Source organism: Balaenoptera physalus (genome assembly GCF_965194825.1).
Source record: "Balaenoptera physalus genome assembly, chromosome: 2".
Classification (NCBI taxonomy): Eukaryota; Metazoa; Chordata; class Mammalia; order Artiodactyla; family Balaenopteridae; genus Balaenoptera; species Balaenoptera physalus.
Genome location: NC_138883.1, coordinates 169,559,559 through 169,581,582, shown reverse-complemented (window position 1 = coordinate 169,581,582; position 22,024 = coordinate 169,559,559). Strand labels below are relative to the sequence as shown.

Sequence of the window (22,024 nt, the reverse complement as noted above, 5' to 3'; positions counted from 1 at the left end):
TTTCCCTTACCCCGACTCTCATACTAGTCTTCTAACTGATCTAGCTGCCTCTAGTCTCCTCCCACTTCAGGCCATTTCTGGGCTGCTCCCCATCACTCGGGGAACAAATCATTTCCTTCTAAAATGTGACTTGATTATGCCCCTATTTAAAGCTTTTTGATAGCTCCCAGTACTAAAGGATACACTGTAGTTATCTGAAGCAAGATATGCAATGCTGTGCACAATTACCTTTCTGGTCTTACATTCTTTCCCTTTCATACCTGATGGCTTTGCAGAATTTCAGCCTGGTGAATGTGCCCTCCTTATTAAGCCAGCCTTGGCTCCGAGACTGTCACGCTCTCCTGTGTAATACCATAGCAGGGACCGGATACTCTTACGGGTCTGAGTGCTACTGGAGCACCTTGTTCATCTGAAGATCATCATCATTGCTTAGCAGATTGCCTGGTATGTTTGTTGAGTAAATTTAAAACGGTAGCTGAACAGGGAACTCTATTCAATATCCTTTAATAAATGATAATGGAAAAGAATATATATATATCCGAATCACTTTGCTGTACACCAGAAACTAACATAACATTGTAAATCAACTAACTTCAATTTTTAAAAAAGGTAGCTGAGGAACTCACTGCAGGGGGCACTTGTATGATCCCTGGTCGGGGAACTAAGAACCCATAAGCCGCGTGGCGCAGCCAATAAATAAGTAAATAAATAAATAAATAAAAATTAAAAAGGTAGCTGAATTAGTTCCCATTTGGCTACAGCATCCTTAAATCAAAACCTCTAGTCCTAACAGGTTTTATTGGCTCCGAATGATCACCTGCATGTTTGAGGCCACATTTGACTACTCACACATTCCTGTATATAGGCAACGTGGGGATGTGTGCGCATAAGTGTACCAAAACCAAAGATATATGGGATTCCTCCTAAAGTTGGTTAGGTGAAATGAATTCAACTTTTGACAGATGAACACACAAATCGCCCCAAATTACTTTCATATAAATATGTTTTATTGCAGAGAAGTTATAAGTATTTACATGCTGCAACACGTCACGACATAAATTTACCAAATATTTTATGGTGGGATGCTGTAGGTTTCAGATAATAGTTTCAGAAGAACCACAGATTAAGTGAAGAGACTGACAGCTTTATTGACTCTACATCTCTCGGTTGCTAAATGCTAGAAGTCAAAGGCAGTGTTTTTTTCAGTCCTACCTGTCATCACTTGCATGCAGAAACCTAGGAAGCAAATACAAGAGAACTGTCGAGTTTCAAATCCATATGGCCACCAAAGTTTACAATGGGTTGGGTTATAATTCATGTCGTAAAGCGTTTAACTCTTGCATAAAATATACAGTTCTATTAAGATTGGTATAAATCTACTTATTTATAAACCCTGGCTTAAAAACAAGGACAGGATGCAGCCTGCACATGCACTGAGAAGGACAACCTAGCAAATGTTTGTGAACTTCATAGTGTTTCCTCACTTGCTTATTGTTATCAGTCTGGGAAAACAACCTCAAGGATTGCAGATTTAAACTTCTCTTGGTGATAAATAATGGCAATGAAAGTCTAGGAAAGACCCCAGGCGCTCTTGCTGATTTATGCTGGTGGAAGAGAATCTATGGACTGTACTAAGGTAGAAACAGGCAAGTCTTCTTTAGGCCACATCTCTAGCAGGGTCATCCTGAAGTGCGATAAAAAGTTGCTGATGCCTGACTGCTTATTTCTGAAAAAGTCAGTAAAGTACTAACTAACAGATCTTGGATGTAAATGAAATAAGTAGGTGGGTCTGGACACTCCAAACCAAATTCACAACTTTATACCTTAAAGTTGTAGTCCAAGGTCACTAAGTAGATAGATAGGCTTTGATGGAAAAGGAAGCGGAGAAGGAAGTAAATGAAGAAAGCAAAAACAAATAGAATTTCTACATCTCTTCAAACCTACCCCACCATCCTGAGTAATGCACGAAGCAAGCAAATGGGTGAGGAGATTTATGCACAGCTTTGCAAAATGGTGAAATGCATGTTACTCCTGAATACAAATCACTGGGAAAATTTTGATGATGAATAGGAGAATTCCCAGTTTTTATCTTCCATTGAGAGTAATATTCCTAAGAACAGCCCCGTATCCACCTTCTGATTCCCTTTTCTCAACTTCTACCCTCCTAGCATGTTCTCCTTGCTGCTCAGAAAATGAGAAACAGTTATTTAGGCTATAAATGTCCTGGCCGAACAAGCCGTGATACTTCAGCATTTAGCGTGAGAGAAAGGAAGTCTTGGTTCTATTTTTAAGTGATTCATCTTAAAATAAAATGAGACTGAGTTTTGCAATGGAATCTCTTTGCATGATCACATCAGTAGGGCTAAACCAGCAGCTTCGGATTGCCATGCCAGGTGATCAGTGTGGAATGCGATACGTTTTATAAAACATGCTTTGGGGGCTGCTGTGCCTTGCAAATAACCCCTACATTTGGAATTTTGAGCCCGGTAGCTCACCTAGGCCATTTGCAGGACTTGGAAGTTTTCCAGGGCTTGGAAGAATGAAGAGCCCACACTGCCTCATAGGCTTTGAGTAACTCTGGTTATAAACCTCTTTGGGATTCAAGCCCAGCAAGTTCTACCCTTGCCTGAAGCAATGAATAAGAGTTTATGAGAATAAGTAGTTTAAGGTAATGTAAAATATTATATATTTAGTATACATAATAAAAATATATCCATATAATGATCTTGATGCTATAATAACTTTTCTCTTTAAAAATATAATCCCTTGAAAGTGCTATTGGGAGCTCCCTTTCTGTCTTTGTTTTAAAGGCAAATTCCCTGGCTCTGCAGTACTCTAATTCTCTTGTCATTCCCAGAGTCTTCCCTTGCCAATGGTAATAATAACGCACAGTATTTTTTTCTCACTCTTAGCTTCTTCCTTCCTTATGAAATGCTGCTAAGTATGAAATACTGAAAGAGTTAAAAGGGACAATTAATTGGAATGAAGGCATTATCTATCCCTGACTTTGAACAAACAATAGATAAGTTGTCCTTAATGAGATGTATGACTAAGTAGGACCACTTGATCTCCAATATTAATAAAGCTTCTGAGTCCTAACAGGAAGTGCAAAACAAGAAACTCAACTTGTATAAAAAACCCTGATTAAGACAGTGTAACAAACCATGATGGGAAATAATAGAGTCAAATCCAAATTCACAATATATAAACCACAGCCAAAACTAAAAGGTTTTATCATAACAGTTATGGCTTCCCAAGCCAGAGAAAGCGTACTGTACTTCAAGAATCAACTAAAGTTGATAGATAGCAGGTATTCTGGAAGTTGCAATAACAATTGAGTAGCTGCAGATTGCATAAATGTGTTGTGTCACATAATATCAAAGTTATTTGCAAAAATTATACAATCTGGAATGCTGGAATGAGACACAACAATGTACTGAAACAGACATTTATAAGAAAATGAAAGCAATCATTAATATAAAAGGTATTTTTGGATGCATTAAGTTAGCAGTGCTATCAAGGTTAAATAGGTAAAGTAAGTTCTTTTTAGTCAGCTACTTAGAATTTCGGTCACATACGTCAATACCTTCCTCTCCTTTGCAAAATCTCGTCCCTCTTCTGTGTCTTCTGGTTTGCCTTGCTTGGGATCTTCAAAGTCCCAAGGGTAAGTATTGATCAGGGGCAGACATTGAGGGCTACTTCTCCCAAACATATGCTAAAGTGTAAGGATTTTCCCAGTGTTCCCTGGGGCAAGACTTTCCTGGACAGTCTAACTTCTCCATTACGTCGTCGCCCTGGCCTCCTACGTTTTCTTCCACCCCTGCCTTTCACATTTCCCTTGACTGACCAATACTCCTTGGGAATTTGTGATCCTGTATCTTCCGTCTTATAGCGAATTCAGCGTTTCTTCCTTCTCCTTTTCTTTCTGGGGATGCTACACTTTAAAAGTATCCCAGACCTCTTATTTCCGAGGCCCTGCTATCTTATTTGCACTTAAAGCAGAAGAGGCAGGAATAGCTACACTTCTTTCAGCATTTGGCTGATCTGGGGTCTCAAACTCCCAGGGACACACCTCAGCTCGTGATGTTAAGGATTGCTGAAAGTTATTACTTGAGTTATATGAGTCAGGCACGTTTTGCTCAGAGGAAGATGTCTTTTTCTCCTGGTCTCCTAGTTGGTTGAGGTTTTCATTCTCCACTTTTGATGCTACAGCTTTGGGAGGCAGTTCTTCACACTGCCCAGCACACACACTGGCTGCAGACTGCTGGCCTCCATTCTCCCCTTGAGCTCTTCCTGGGGGAACCTGAGTCTTGGAAATCACATACTTTGCATCTTCAAAGAGGGACTGACCTTGGATCTCCCAAGGGCACACCTCAGCTTTGTCTATGCTCTTCGGATTGGACTGCTGACATAGTTCAGCTGCCTTAGGCTTGGGATGAGATTTCTCCTTTAAGGAAAAAATTGGGGTTTTCTCCATTTCAGAAGCCGCAATCGATACGTGCTTTTGAACTTTTGATTCTGAAGGCACAGGACCGGGGGTCAGGTCGTAGATCTCCCAGGGGCACACTTCCCCTATGTCAAAGCTGTCCTTCATCTGGGTGGCACCTGGGCTCAGGTCGGAATTGGCAGCGGGGGGGTTGGCCCTTTGTTGCCTCATAATCCCAGATTTCGGAGGTTTTCTTGGCTCCTCTGAATGATTGGAGTTTGGGGGGGCAGAGTCTTGAGTCTCTGCGTTATCTGAATTTGAGTATTTTCTGTTTGTCTCTTTCTCTCTCGGCAGAGCTTTCTGGGCTTTGGCCCGTTCCTCCACGCCGGATGCCTGGGTTTTCCCGGCCAATCCGAGCGTCTTCTCTTTGGCACTGGCGATGACGCTGAGGGACTTCTGTAACACGGACGTGCGGGGCGGCCCGGGCTTCTTCTCCGAGCTGAGGTTGTGGGCGCTGGCCGACTTACACACCAGAGGCACTGACTCGGTGGACACGGCCTGGCTGTCGTCTTGCAGGGCTCGCGGCCGGTTCGTTCCCGCCGGGGACCCCAGCGCAGAGTCGTCCGTGGCCGCCGCCTCCTCCTCCTCCCCCTCCCGGCTCGGGGCGGGCGGGCTGCCCGGCTGCTCCCGCACGTGCTCGTACGTGCTGTGCGATTTCTTGAGCGAGAAGACTCGGTTCCGCAGGGACTCCTCCTTGGGCTTCCCGGCGCCGCCCGCGGCCTCCTGCGGGTTCCTCCTGCCCGGGACGGTGCCCTTGGCCGTGCCGTGGTCCAACGCGTCCTTGTCCTCCTTGGAGCACTGCCGGCTGACCGTCTCTGGGATCTCGGTGATCCGCCTCATGATGGAACGGCCTAAGCCCTTCTTCGAGCACCGCTTTTTCTGGAGGTGGGGATTATTTGTGATCATCTTCTTCCTCTTATAGATTTCCAACTGGGCGTAGAGTTTCTTCAGCTCGTCCTGCCGTAACAAGAGCAGATTCAAAGAGGTGCGGAATTTAGCGTTTCGGCCGGCTAATATCACTAACTGTAATGTGAAGTCAATAAACGGAGCTCTTCCTAACATCTCTGCTCATCAACTTTCCCCTCACTCTCACCTTCTGATTCCTCTGTATCTTGTTTCACACAGCGTTTGAACTTTAAGACGTGAACTCCTGCATTCTGCACTTGCTTCATGCAACAGGCACTTTGAACTTGTGAATTGCGTGGACCAGGCTGGGCCTGGACCATATGACAAAATACAGCCTGTGTCTACTGATAAACCATACCCCTCAACAATATGGGAAGCGTCATGTAGCCACTGATACAATTACACCTAATGTTAAATTAGTGTCCAACAGACCATCGAATACTAAAAGCGTCTTCTTCCTCCAAATGCTGATATATTGTCACAGATTATTTTAAATAATTCACACTCTCTGCTCACAGATCTATCCTAGTTTCCCATCAGCAAGATCTCATAAACCGTCATCATGGGACATGTACAACCAGTTCATCATCATGGTGTCCAATAAGTCAGTTAAGACTATCAAGACTGGCCTGTGTGGCCTAACTTATACTGTGATTCTATGTTTTAGAACTGGATTAACTGCATGTGATGCCTTCAGTTCTTACACAAACACACATGCTCTCTAACACAAAGAAGCACACGTGAACATCAACCCACACGTGCGAGCCTGTAGGAATGGGTGTAATCTAAAACAGAAAAGAAGAAATACTGGCATTACCCGAATGTCTTCTGGATCCAAGCTGTGCTCACTCCAGGCTGAATTGATACTGCTGTTCAGGTAGGATCCAGATCGGCCCATGTCTAACTCATCTTCGTATGCTTCTGTAGCAATGTCATCTCGTGGGTTATTGCTTGAATGTGAAAACTGCAATAGAAATTCAATATGAGTTGTAGACATTAATCCACTGTAGGACACAGCATAATAATTTTCTAAAGGTTCTAATGTTACATCATTTCTTCAGCTTAGATGAATTCATTCACTGAACTCTTTACAAAAGATTTGCTGTCATATTTGTGCTTTGTTTCCCACCTTACATGCTAGAGCACTTAGTGAGGCAATATTAACACTTGGTTCCCTCTTTGACTCCTATTTCCATTCTTGTCTTTTTTCCAGGTTCCAAGGGTTAACTCACATTATTCCTCTTCAATGATATTTGCATTTTGAAAATGAAAATAAGTAGAAGAATCCAAAGAAATGTTCTCTTAGGGCACCCTTAGTACACTGTACTCTAAGAGTAGCAATTTAGACCCACTGGCAGCTGAATGGGAGATATTTTTTTGAGAGGTGGTGTGTATCAGGTCATTTCACTTTACACAGAGGAGGCTGTATTTCATCTATGGGCACAATTGGACTGATCACAGGAATATGACTTTCAGTCTGTCACACAGAGCTTCAAAAACACTACTTTCAAAACTCAGGGGACAGGAGATCTGAATTCCAGCCTCAACTCTGTTGTCAGTGAGATCTTAACCAGGCCATGGAACCTCTCAGGAGCACAGTGCCCTCTTAGCCTAAAGGGCTTGCGCTGGACGGTATCTAAGTTTAAAATGCAAAGATTCACTGAAATTATAGATTGTTTTTCTTAAGCTCATCATTATTCTCAAGTTCCTCCTTCATTGCGTTTTGATATATTTTAATTATCTTCATGTAGTCTTTTGATATTTTTCAGTTTCATGTACTCTTGCTATCTCTACTCTTCTTCAAGTGGAAAAGTGAGGAAGAATGAATTGGGTAAATGATGGAAAGCAGGAAGATCAAAAGCATCCAGCCACATTTTACACAACATATAAACCAAGTGTTTGTCCTATGAAAATTGAGAGAACTTGGGTTCTCTTCTCCTACCTTGTCATCGGGTAAAATATTTCTTCAAATAATGCACAGGTTTTAAAAAACTAAAAATAGCAATCCCACTCCTGGGCATATATCCAGAGAAAAACATGGTTCGAAAGGATACATACACCCCCATGTTCACTGCAGCACTGTTTACAATTGCCAAGACATGGACACAAACTAAATGTCCATTGACAGATGAATGGATAAAGAAGATGTAGTACATGTATACAATGGAACATTACTCAGCCATTAAAGAGAATGAAATAATGCCATTTGCAGCAACATGGATGGATGCAGAGATTATCACACTAAGTGAAGCAAGTCAGACAGAGAAAGACCAATATCATATGATATCGCTTATATGTGGAATTAAAAAAAAATGACACAAATGAACTTATTTACAAAACAGAAACAGACTCACAGACTTAGAGAATGAACTTATGGTTACCGAGGGGAAGGGTGGGAGGGAGGGATAGATTGGGAGTTTGGGATTCACAGGTACACACTGCTATATTTAAAACAGATAACCAACAAGGACCTAGCGTTAAAAAAAAAAAAAAAAAGTAGCTAATCTCATGATAAGAAATGTAGCAGTAATCCAAATGGAATAGATTAGACTCCCAAAATATACATGTGACAGGGGTCCTTCCACTTAATTTGTGTGATTCTTGTCAAATCTTTTACCCTCTATACTATTATGCACTGTCTATAAAGACATTGATACTTAAAAAAACAAAATACAATTAAAGAAAAAAACAGAACAGGTTGCCCTTTGATACAGAGACACAGAGATATTTTAATGTCAACTATTGTTAAAATATTCAGCTAGGCAGGCACAAATTGGAGATAACATGTGAGATGGTAGTTCTGTATTTAAGCAATAATGAATCTTTTGTATTTGGGACCAACTGAGAAACCACAGGAACTGATGAACTTTCCCCTCACTCTTCTACTTATGTTTGTGGGAGCCACATGTGCCATAAACTTAAGGCCATAAAGGTGAAGAAAATAGAGTCCTGGTCCTCCGAAATCTCACATGCTACTGGAGGTTATTTATAAGAATGAAGTTATTTTTCTTGAGCAAAGTCTTAGAGGTTATCATGAGTTTAAGGGACAGTTATTTGTCAGATATTGTCCATTTCCTGCTTTATGATTTTTCCTTAACGCTTATCTCTATCTAAAATACTATTTTAAATATTTATTTTGTTTACCTTTTCTGTTTCCTCCTCTCTTCCACCAGAATATAAGTACCAAGAGAGCACAGATTTATATCTGTTCACTACTCTTATTCTAGGATATAGTGCTTAGTAACCTCCTCAATAATGTTTTAAATTATTTATTGAAATATAATTTACGTACCATAAAATTCTCAATTTTTAACTATACAAATCAGTGTTTTTTAGTATATTCATGAGGTTCCACAATCATCACCACCATCTAATTCCAGAATATTTTCATCACCCCCAAAAGAAACCTTGAACCCAGGAAACAGTCACTTCCATTCCCCTTTTTCCCCAGCCCATGGCACCACTAACCCACTTTCTGTCCCTTTAGAGCTGTCTATTCCGGACATTTCACATAAATAGAATCATATAATATGTGGCCTTTTTTTATCTGGCTTCCTTGGCATAAGGTTTTCAAGGTTTGTACAAGTTGTAGCATGTATCAGCGTTTTATTCCTTTTTATTGATGAATAATATTTTATTTTGTGGGTATACCACATTTTGTTTATACATTATCAATTGATGGACATTTGGGTTATTTCCACTTTTTGGCTATTATGGATAATGATGCTATGAACATTCATGTACAAATTTTAAAAAAAATTTTAAGCCAGCTCTATTGAGGTATAATTGATATGCAGAGAACTGCGCATGTTAAATGTGTACAATTTGATGAGTTTGGACATATGCAAACACCCGTGATGCCATCACTACCAAGGTAATAAACATCAAGAACAAATTTTTGTGTAAACATATGTTTTCAACTCTGTCTGGAGCTCAATAGCCATTTTTTGAATGAATAAATAAATAGTCTGAGTATATACCCATCTAATAAAAATGTAATCATATTATGTACAGTATAAAGATGGTTACGATAGATTGCAGGAACAGACACATCCATGAAAATTATGGCTATTTGGTATAATTCAAGTAAGGAAGAAAATAGGCATTTTGCTCTGTTTACAATTGTTTGGCCTTTTCAATCAGGCTGAAGTTCAATGTTTTGGTTAATTGTGAGAGGTGAGGTAAAGAAAGCCTAGAGTGAAAGAAAGAAATCACAGTTCTGGTTTCAGCTGTGCTAACGTTACATTGTACGACACTGATAAAGATGTATTTTGTTTTCCTACATGTAAAAGGGGGAAACAATGATAATTTTTGTTTTTCTACACATAATATTTTGTCCTAATATTTTGTTTTTCTACATGTAAAAGAGGAAAATAATGATAATTTTGTACAGTATCTTTTTTCCAAAACTCAGATATCATTTTGTTTTAGTCCAAGCAGCCTCACTGCTATCATGTCATAGGTGAGGAAACTGAGACTCAGAGAGATGAAAAGTCTGGCCTAACGTTACATTACAAGCTGACGTGGGGCGTGAGTTCAGAATCCCTGTATTCTGAGTCCAGGCCCGTTTCCCTCCACATCAGAACGCTGTGTAGATAAGTCTTTGTCAGAATCCATCGTTGTTAAGCAAGACTCTTTTTATACAACATTATTATTATTTCTGTTTACATAAACATTCTCTGAATGTTTAAAACACAATACTTCCCTGAATACGAATCCAAACAAGAGGATTCTTAGACTAGGATAATTCTCTTTAAAAACGAGCTTGAGGTTACAGCTACAAAGAAAGGCCACCTTGAACCCCTAATAATTAAAACATAAATAGATATCAAAGTATTTGGAAAAGGACTAAGACGGATGATGGGTTTTGTACAAACTAAGGCAGTTAAAAATTATGTGAGATGTTTAATAAATCCCCAAAGAAAAGAGACACCTAGATTCCTGAGGAGGGAGTTTTAAAAACATTGTAGTGTGTCAAGCAAATCTTCACACCTCCCTTTGCCTATATTGCCAGATATTTTTTAAAGGAGAAACAATTCCACGCTCATTTAAAACAACTATCTTGCAAGAGAAAAGTAATGTTGGATGAATACCTTTGGAATCAAAAGCAACCCAATGGTGACTGTCACAGTCAAATGAGTATGTGCAAAATACAGCATCAACATCCAATCAGACTGAAGTCTTGAGGCAAGAACAAATCTGAAAGGAGAATTCACCACATTAGCAACCCAACAAGATCTCTACTTAAAACACTAGGATACTTGGAAACTCTTTTCCTCAATGTATTAGTAAAAGAAAGCAAGCAAGAAAGAAGTCATACTGTTATTTCTATGACATATATTTTCATCACAGAAGAATAAGGGTCTAAGTAACTCTAATTAGATGCATAAGATATGAACTCTTTAGTTCTTAAAATTATCAATAGTAAGAAAGATAACACATACATATATAATGTGCTAAACATTTCCTTGGATTATTATTTTGTAGGTAAGTTGAATGTGCAAAGCAAAAGCAGTGAACACACGTGAATTCAAAAGAAGAGTAGCTTAAAAAATGATTGTTTCAGGCAAATTTAGGTTATAAGACACATCCAAATAACTCTTGATTATAATATTCTTCTCTTAAAAATATTAATTAGAACTAAGGAAAAAAAAATGGGTAAATATCTGTTTTAGTGAATGATCCCAGAAGTTTAAATGATAAGCAATGTAATGGATAAAATGAATGTACTAATGGTTTGTAACGTGCATCTTTTTAAAATTGTTTTTAAAAATTGAAATATAGTTGACATACAAAGTGCATCTTTTAAAATACATCTTAGTTTTTAAAGGGCATCAAATTATTTTAAAATAATTTAAAATATAATATTTAAAATCTTATCTTATTGAGGAATTTATAAACTTGTGTTCCAGGATGGCCCTTCAAGTAACATGTGTAGGAAAAATTCATTATTTATATCTGATCTGGTAATTCTGGAATGTTTTCACAAATCAGTAGGTACATGTACAAACTAAAACTCATGTTTTAAGGACTCATCTTTATGCAGAAACCAGATATTGCTTTTATTAAGGTCATTTTGCACTCATATTCTTCTTTTAATGTTTTCCCATCTATTGTTTATCCATGAAAGCTAAATATGAGATTTTAGTGCTTTTGGAATTAGAGAATTAGCATTTTGTTTCAATGATATATATCATCAAATTTGAAAAGCTCATATCCTAAGAAAATGCTTATGATATAATCATGAAATAAACATATATGAATCTAAAAAGAGAAGAGACTAATTTTATTTCTGCATTATACCATATTCATGACAAATTTACTAAGTAGATTAATATTATTAATATTTAAAACAAAATTTCCATCAAGGATATTTCTTCCTCATTTTCACTTCCATCCCCCCCCCCAAAAAAAATCAAGCTAAAATGGAAACTCAGCAGTCATCAAAATGGAGATAGAGTTTTTTCCCCTGTGTCTGGAGATATAAAAAACATAGACTTATACACAGAAGTGCAGAATGGCCATGATACTTCACAGACAACTAAAAGGGATTTTCTGGATTAACATCTTTTCTAGCTCCTTTGTGAGAAAAGTGGCTTCATACCTGCTTTGAATGTGACTGAATATTCACTTTGTTCAGGGATGGGATACTTTTGACGATACAGTCTGTGCTGGGTCAAGTAAGATTTTTTTTTTTAAGCACTAAAATAGGATCATCTTACTCAATAAAAAGTTATAGTCTCTGAGACAGAGTACTGAGGCACAGAAGCAGTAGAAAATGTACCCCTGAAAATAATACAGTCCCAATCTGCTGGGGCCCCTGCCAGTACTGGAGCAGACAGTTACATCAAAGGAGATGGATTTACAGTCAAAAAGCATCCTTATGTACTGGGAATTCCTATCTCAAATGCCAACACAGGTAAACTTCAAACCAGCCTGACAATACCTGGAAAAAAGAACGGGTACACATATTTTGAATTAAAACAGTGAATCTTCCAAAAAATAATTTTGAGATATGCTAACATCAATTGTCCTTAATCAGCTTTTAATTACTGCCAGATTTTTTTAGGTTGCAGTTTTGATTAGAAATACCTTAAGAACAATTGGGTTTTGAAATAGTATTAAAGCTTCATTTTAAAAAATAGTATTTCAACTTAAGAAATAGGTCCAAAAATCAGGCGCATCGAAATATTTGAAAATTGAGGTTAAGAATAAAGGCAAACTTTTTAAAAGCCTTGCACTTTCCCAAAGGTTTGCTTTATGCTTAGTACTAAAAATAATAAAGGGTTAGAACAGACTGAGCGAAATGCCTTCTCATTATTTATCCTTCTAGACTTAACCCTTTTAGGTTATTTTTGCTCAGTCTGACAATTTGGTAAGAAAGAAAGTAAATCTGTACATAATATGTAGTCATAGTTTTTAATTTATATATGTGTATGTATAAATATGAATACATACATATATGTATACATAATTTTATATTTTAAGCAGACAAGAAGAACATATATATCCTATTGATAGAGAATATCTTTGCTGATGTTGGATGCCTTATTTAATATTATTCCATTCTAGGAAAAAATTGCCAAGATGGATCCAGCTGATTTAAATTTTTATGTTATTGCTTCTTATCCTTATTTATTAATTTACTAAATTTATTAATTTATTAATGCTGGAATCACAGCATATATGAATTCAGTCCACATGTAAATAAGAAATTGTGCATAGTTGATTTCTTTAATTATCACTGCCTTTTACTTGCTCCTGGCTCATCCCCCTAAAATCAGTGTTCTGTAGATTTATTGTGTTAAACTATAATTCCATCACTGGTCCCTTATGGCCATACAAATTAAACTTTCAAGAGAGTAGCTATGATTCTTTGAAGCCAATGTGCCACCATCTAATCGAGTCTGGTCTATGTAGAAAGGTAAGTCAAATTTGGAACTTGAAATGTAGAGCTTCCCATTCAGGTTTGCTTAGCCTTGCCTAAGAAGATACCAAAAGATACCAAGGCTGGTCCCTCTGCTACCATTTGAAGTCCTCCCTGTTCAAAACTGATAGGGGATTAAAGAGTTGTCTGGAAGAAGAGTATGCTATGTCTGCCCAACACCAAACCTACTAGGTTCACCATGAACCATTCAATCAGAGCTTGTGTCTACGTGAACCCAGCTCATGGTTTATATGATTCTTCTGACTGGGTTGTTTGGGACTCTGTAGGAAAGACCTAAGCAAAGTAAGAAAGCTATTTTCAACAAGTATTTAACATATTTCCTATCACCCTGGTTCACTGTTAAAACAGTATTTTCTGAAGCGTGGCTGCTGCTATCAGATATAAGGGTTGGGGGGATTCCATTGTCGATTACATTTGGAAAATGCTGGTTAAACAAAGTTAAACAGGTATCTGTACAGCAGGACTTCTCGGTATGCTAGCTTCATTGTGACATTCCTAGAAGGGAGTTATCAAATGTGATGTGTCACAAATATACACGCATATAAAAACATCTAACAGTGATTTACTAATATGTTAATAGTGCTTATCTTTGGGTGGTTGGATTAGGGAGTTTATTTTCTCTTTATCATTTTATGATTTTTTTTGAAATAACCATCTATTGCCTTATTATTAAGAATTTTTTTAAAGTTCATTTAAAAATCATTTACCTTGCCTACTTCTGAAAGGACTTGGGCCAGTTGAGAGTTGAAAATCTATTGAAAAAACACATTAAATGATGGAAATTGAACAGAGTAAAATTGAACAGGTTGAAAAGATATAGATCAATTTTGGCAACTGTATTGAACAGATTTAATTTCTTGGGCAATTAATTTGGTTCTAAGAAACATAACAGTTAATTTTAGGGCACAAGTGGGAAACTCTGCATGACAGTTACATTCTGACAGTAGAAGACATTTAAACTCATCTGTGATAAGCCTTTTTTTTCAATTTTTATTTTTTACTGAAGTATGGCTGATTTACATAGCCACTGTTTTATTTATTTATTTATTGGCTGCGCTGTGCAGCATGTGGGATCTTAGTTCCTTGACCAGGGGTCGAATCCCGGGCCCCCTGCATTGGGAGCGTGGAGTCTTAACCACTGGACAACCAGGGAAGTGTGTATGATAAGCCTTCTTACATGCTTATAACTCTCTAGTTGGTTTGTTAATATAACATTTAACTTATCAATGGTTCTAGATAAGCATGTTTGTTAGATCTTGAAACATGTGTGTTTGATATTCTGAAAACAAACAACAAAAATGATGCAGCTTTTTTGGGGAGAGGGGTTGGAAGAAATGTGAAGGCTCTGGAGCTCTGGCACCATGACAAAGTGCCCTCTGGTGCTCACGGCATTTCAGACCAGGGCATCCTCGCTCATATCCTTGAGCTCTAGTCTGAGTGGAACTAGAGAAAGCATCCTTTTCTTTGCTTATTTATGATTTCATATTCTGCGTCTCATCTTTCCTCCCTCTTCTACTCTTTCTCTCTTTTCTCTCTCTTGAGAGAGGGCAAGACAAAGCAAGGGGCAAATTGCCTTGATTCCTGGCCGTCTCTGATGGAGTTTCCAGGGTTGTCAGATCATAAATACCTCTTTCTCTTACTTTAAGAGTTTAAAAAGTGTAGATTATGCCTGAGGCCCAACTGTTCTTTGGCATCATCTATTCCTAGAAGTGCAAGATGTCATTTTATGATTACTGACTAAAGTGAGAGGTGATAAACATCCTGCAAAACTTCCGCAGATCCACACCTTTTCACCCTATTATTAATCTCTATCTTTCCATTGCGGGCCAAGACTAATATTCAAAATTTCTAATTACATTCTTAAGTGTGTCCTAACTTTTAATATATGTCGAGCAATTAAATGGCATCTTTTTGTTGCTTTTCTGACTATAGGATTCCTTTTTGGTTGTTGTTCTTGTTGAGGTTTTTATTTCATCTTCAAATATGAATCAGGTGAAAATTCTCAGAAGATAAGTCATACATATTTCATTTTGTTCACTTATCATAAGCCACTCTCTTCCTCCTTTGTACTCATTGGTTATGGAGATACATGGAATAATAAGAAACGGAGGGCCAGGCCATATTTTCTTACCACAGAAAGTCATCGCTACAGTGTAATGATCAAAGAACCCCACTGCACACAAAAATCCAGTCATCAACTTGGAGTGGTTTTTTGGTTTTGAATTCAACAGATTTCACATACATAAGTTATCTGAGTGTTAAAATTTTGAAAATTTAAACCAGAATAATAAACATGAATGAAAACATAGACAATTTACCTGTATCTATTTTCTAATGTATGCATGTATTGCTTTATATCTTCAGAACAAACAGTATTATGTATCATAAACAATTTACCCAATGACATCCCCATAAGTGGTTTAACAAAATACAATAACATTGAGTTACCCTTCCAGATAAATGAAGGCAATAAACAACTCATCAGAAGGAACTAAGAACAGCAGAGTTTAAAAAAAAACCAGAACGATTCATTTGCCATTTCTGTGACAAAGAAATTAGTCAACTTATAAAACACTATCCTTCCTACATCTTTCCATTATGCATCTTATCCACTTTTGCTATTTAAATTAAACTGCAACACATCAGAAAAATAAAACAGTTATTGAGTGGCTCTGCAGATCACTTGCCTAATTGTATGGAATATAGCGGAGATAATGAGCTCATTGTGAACTGCAACAGCCATATAGCGCGGCTCGTGAAAAGCTGATGGGACCGTTCGCACCGCATAGCAGAGATAAACACCCCATAGGAGGAATAAAAATTCAGCTGTGAGAAGAACAAACAAACAATTCTCTGTTAGTTTTATAGGTAAGAAAGAAGTAAAATTTAAGCTCTTTAGCATGCATTTTGTGTCTAGGATAGAAACACACAGAAATAGATGCATACAAAATGTTCATATATGAATACCTATGTCGTATATTTATTTTAAATTTTTATTCAGTGTATAGAGGATTTTTTCACAGGTACACTTTGTGGTTTTTTTTAATTAAAAAAAATTTTAAATAGTGTTTGGCATCTCAGATTTTGTGTGTGTGTGTGTGTGTGTGTGTGTGTGTGTGTGCTAATACCTGGCTTTTTCCTAAAACAACTGTAAAATAATTTTCCACATTGCCAACCTAAGTTTAAGCTGTTCATAGAGCATCTGGGTCACAATAAAGTCCTCAGGGCAACAAAAGTTTATAATGTGTTTATATGCAGCTCCTAGAAATTTAAGTTCTTACTGCATTGAGTCTGGTTCAATACATAAAGACCCATTGCCAGAAATGTGAGAAAATAGGCTGCTAAACATTCAGTGGCATAGTTTATAATTGAACCATTATTTCTTCACACATGACAGACATCCTATCTTTGGAGGGTATATGCTAAAGGCTTAGTGAAATTCACAATCACCTTGTTTGCTTGCTCAAACCAGAAGAGACAAGCATAGTGTAGCAGTTAAGGATAGGGCTTCAGAGTCACACTAGACCTGATGGGGAATTCTAGCTGGATCCCTAATTAACTTTGCATAATCTGAGGCAATTTAACCTCTCTGGTCACAGTTTCCTTACCTGGAAAATGAGGATAATAAAAGTACATATTTCATGGAATTATTTGCTAATGAAATCGAATAATGGCTATAAAGCACTTAAGAGTTTCTGACAGAGTAGATGTCAGATAAATAAATAAATAAAACAGATGTTAAATAATTGGTTCTTATTGTTAAACATCTCCTTAGACTTTTTTTTTTTCAAACTGATTGTTATTTTAATTCATTCTGAGCAGTAACTGTTACCATTCATTTTATCTGTCTTAGTGACATGACCTCATGGGAACATGACATCTAATTAACAAAAAGAAAGCTCTAATTTGGAGAAAACATTTCACCAAATGCATTACCTAGGGGTAACCTACTTATATACTGAAACACTGATTTCCAGTCCCATATGCCCAGGTGTTTTACCTGCCAAAGTTTCAGCATATTTCTACCATATTTAAACAATAAGCAGTGCCCTACTCATTGAAAATCCCTTAAGTAAACACATCTGTCAGGAGTTACTCTAAAACCCTAATGTGGTCAGAAGTTAAAGGGAAAATAAACCTTACTCAAAGGTCTCCATGAGATTAGAGTGGAGGTCCCAATTATTCTGTACGTTGGCCACTGGCCATGTCTGTGAATGTTCTTTCCAGCCTCGCTCTACTGGATCAGGAAAAGGAAAATCAGGAAGTACTGACATGTTCGTGTATAACTTTCTTTCCCAAGGCTTATACTTCGGTCCATGCTACTACTGTTGCCTCTTCAGTCAGGTTTGAAATCTCAGTGCCACCTTTCACTGACACATTTCTACCCTGAGTTACTTTTCATATGTATCCCTTCTCTCAATGTCCACAATTATAATCCTTGCCTAAGCTCCTACCAGTTTACTCCTTCTTTGTTACAATTATTTATCAACTGCCCCATCTAAACCTGGATTCACCCTTTATTAATTCATTCTTCATAACAGTGACAAGTTCATTTTTCTGAAGCTCCACTTTGATCATATCAGGATTTGTCCAAATCTCTGCCACTCCATTTGGGTTAACTGATTCGTATTTCCATTAGAAGATTCACTCATACCCACTTAGGACCCTGGAATAATTCCTGCTCCCAAAGGAAGACTACAGGGGTTCCTGCTAGGGCAGACATGTTTCAAGTTTCATGACTTTGATGACTTTCTTGCCACCCAGGCTTCCTGTTAGCTGTCCCATTGCTTGGCCTTATTCTTTTGTGCTTGTATATTTCTTAGACTCTGACTTCTTGTCTAGTCTCTGGCCCTCAGGTTAGCCTTCTGTGAGGAGCTGCATGCATCTTCATTTAGCAATCTTTAGTAGCTCACTATTATTTTACTCCTTGCCCTCTATGACCTCATGTTATGCAACCAACACAATCTCCCAAAGCTCCCCATCATGAACTCTGAGCTGACCCAGGAAGACTCACTGTCCTCTGAACACTCCAAAGATTCTTCTTGCTTCTTAGTCTTTGTTCATGCTATTGCTCACATACGAAATCTCCTCTCACCCACATTTCTAAACATTAACCAATTTTTCAATGTCTGATTCAGGTCCCACCTCCATCACAAGGCCACCTGAAATGATTCTAACTTACACTGCAGTTTCCTTCCTCTAATCTCTTACAATTTTTAACTGTCTATACTACACAATGCAGAGACTGGTAATGCCACACAATATATAACTGGGAGAAAATTGTTCATGGAGTCTGGAGCCCCGACTGTGATGACCTTCTTCAGGGCAAGAATTGAGTCTTTCATTTATTTTTTCTGTCTTTGCCCACATAGATGATAGCAACAGTACTGATCACACATGGATAAGATTTAATAAATATCTGTTGAACTGAATGAATATAAATGATATCAGTTTCACGTCATTAGAGATGTAGGCTTTCTGTTACCTTACCACTCCATCTAACACTGATGGATGTCTAGATCAATCTAACATCTATATACATGATCCATCTATATACATGATCTAAAGATCATACTGGCATTATTATTAATAGTGGCAATTGCTACTTACCGATAGACTGCTAGGTGTGTGGTACTGTGCTTGGCACACAAGAATGATGAATGCAAAAATATTATTTTTTTTTTTAACATATTTATTGGAGTATAATTGCTTTACCATGGTGTGTTAGTTTCTGCTTTATAACAAAGTGAATTAGCTACATATACATATATCCCTATATCTCCTCCCTCTTGCGTCTCCCTCCCACCCTCCCTATCCCACCCCTCTAGGTGGTCACAAAGCACAGAGCTGATCTCCCTGTGCTATGCGGCTGCTTCCCACTAGCTATCTGTTTTACATTTGGTAGTGTATATATGTCCATGCCACTCTCTCACTTTGTCCCAGCTTACCCTTCCCCCTCCCCATGTCCTCAAGTCCATTCTCTACATCTGCGTCTTTATTCCTGCCCTGCCCCTAGGTTCTTCAGAACCAAAAAATATTATTAAACAATGCTAGTACAAAAATATACTGTAATTGAAAGAGTCACATGTAGCTGAATTATGAAAACACTATCCCCTGCCACCTATTGCAGTGTTTTCGTATAACGTTATACTGAAGATTTTTCTTTTAAAGAAAAGTAGTTATCAGGTTAATTAGTGTGCTACAATGGAGAATTACATTTAAAAATATAAGACAAAATAAGTTTCCTCCTAATAGCTAAGCTGAACATTAAAATCATTTCATTAGCAATATCAAACAATATGCTCTGGCTGGAAAAAAATATAATTAACTTCAGACTAACACTGCAATTAGTAAAGAAAATATGCAGATGTTACCAAATTTTGCAGTGTTATTGCATGGGAGCTGAAATATGTGTTGTGCTTCTGCTTTAAAAAATAATTTCTGGTGGTAAATGATTTTGATGGGAGGCATGGGTATAGTTAAAAAGGGAATTGCATTCATATTTAAAGATTCAAATAGGGCTTTCAGAAAACTGAGGTATTCTATTTTTAACCTATAAGGAATAACACTCAGTTTAAAAGTTAACTACCATAGCTTTTAAAAAATTAATATGCCATAATGAAAGTAATTTCAAGTTATCTTTCCAAAGGCCTGGGTCAAGCAAAGAAGTGAGAATTAATATCAGTTCTTTGCCACTGAAGATGTCCCAGATCTGTGATCTTAGAACACCCACAAGGGCTGAGAGAAAAACAACATCAAAGTACAAATGTCCCTCAAGCTGTGGTCCCCTGCTTTGCCATGTTGCAAAGGCATTCTGTATTTAATAACATTTTATGCCTCTTAGCCCGTTTAAAAATTAGTTTACATGGCACAAATAAATACATACAGGAAGCATTTAGATTTCATTTTCCAAGTGTGTCTTTTAATGTCTTCTCTTTTTCTCTAAATCCTATCCACTTAGAAAATTTATGGTCAAAGTAAACTTACTCTGTTTTTATTCTAATAGTATGGTGGGCTGCATAGAAGTTATGGTTAAGTATTAAGTCAAACAACTTCAATAATGCTTGAGAACAGCTCAAATTCTATCATTCCAGGGTTTGACTGCAAACAGAAGCCTTGATATTCTGGAGGCTTTCTGCCTTTTCTTTGGTTAAAATAAAGACAGTTATGAGACGTACAATGATGAAAACCATGAGAATGATACTCCTGGTAGAATTTTAAACGGTGAAGTGACTTTGTGAGACCACGTGGTCTGCGGGTACATTTTTCAGTGTGTGGATGTGGCCGTGAAAGTGTTGCTTGGTGAGTTGCAGTTATCCTGGTTGTGGTGAAGTCAGTTTATTCACCTGAGAAGCATGGAGAAGATGGATGTTGCAATGTATTTCACCACTAGGACACCGGGGGTCAGAATGTCTGTTCCCTTCTCAGCTCCTGGGAGCAGCAAGTCACAGGGGTGGGCAGAGCTGGGCCGTAGGATACGCCCGTGGAGAAGCTAGCTCCATCCCTGCTGACTCATCGTGAAGACAGCAGAACAGGGCCTGGATCCCAGGTCTCCCAGTTCCTGACCAGCGTTCCCTAAAATACATCCTTCGACTGAGACTTTCTTTTGCTTTATTACTAACAGAGGTGGACAAAATCCTTGGAAGTATTTTTATACTACTGAAGAAAATAAACATTTTTCCAAGCAACAATTGTTTGTGTTTTAAACAACTAATATACTAATTAGAATTAGCCAGTGGTAGTTAAAAGAGTTGTACTCAAAAGTACTTTTTGTCCCTTATTTCGTCTGACTTCATAGCTAACATCTGTTGAATGTGCCAGGTGCTGTGCTGAATGCATTTTGTACATTATCTACATTTGATTCCTTTAAAAATGACTGGGGCAGAATTCTGAATGCTGAAATTTCAAGTTTGGGTCAGAGACACTGTATGGCGATACTAAGGAACACTGTTGTTAATCAAACAAACTTTACAGTTCATACAGCGACCTAACTGTCCTATCCTCTTCCCCACTCGCTGCCGGAAGCTCTAGGCAGAACTGCCCTGAGTACATTTGCAGGTTGGGTTTTCTTTACTGCTCCCTTTCACAGAGCTCTAGACCTGGGGTCAAGTTTTTCACAAGCTCCACTGGACTGGGGAAGGGACAGGAAGTGTACTTTCCCTTCTCTCTGGCATATGTGTTTAAGATCTTTAAAGTTTGAGGTGGGGTGACAGAAATGTAGTGAACCCAAGGTTCTTCCAAGCTTAAGCACACACATTAAAGGTCATGAATGCAAGAAGAGACAGAAGAGAGGGACAGGATGAGATCAGGGCCTCGGAGGGCACAAGGTCAAGGTCAGGGCAGCAGGCTGGGTCTCCCAGGAATGTCCCTTCCATTTCTCTCTCCCTGCCACTTGCCTGTGTGTTGTTTGAGGTGGGAGTTGGAATTGGGGTTATTTGTAACCACTTTAAATATGTATTTTAAAATTTCAATCCTTTATGGAAGACTGACGGCATTGGGAATTGCCTTTGCTTGGGCGACATCACTAGAAACTCACATGTATTTTTGAAGGGCTAGCTTGAGTGGTTTTAGAATGACTGTAGTGGGGGTTACCATCCCAAGACAGTCCTGACCCCATCACAAAATTCCTTTCACTTCCAGAAAGAAAAATGGCACTGTAAGGATAAAATTAAGGAACAAAAATT

The 22,024-nt window shown here is 38.0% G+C and overlaps 1 protein-coding gene across 1 annotated transcript in view; it reads right to left on the bottom strand.

The window, feature by feature from the left end:
- Positions 1-985: 985 nt before the first annotated feature.
- Positions 986-22,024, bottom strand: part of GPR158 (G protein-coupled receptor 158) — a 329,591-nt gene continuing 308,552 nt past the window's right edge. Inside the window, exons 8-11 of the mRNA XM_082452975.1 lie at positions 16,028-16,166; positions 10,486-10,591; positions 6,210-6,356; positions 986-5,443 (exon numbers count right to left, since the gene is read on the bottom strand). Of these exons, the coding sequence (XP_082309101.1) occupies positions 3,962-5,443; positions 6,210-6,356; positions 10,486-10,591; positions 16,028-16,166 (1,874 nt within the window). The 3' untranslated portion in view covers positions 986-3,961. The remainder of the gene's footprint in view (positions 5,444-6,209; positions 6,357-10,485; positions 10,592-16,027; positions 16,167-22,024) is intronic.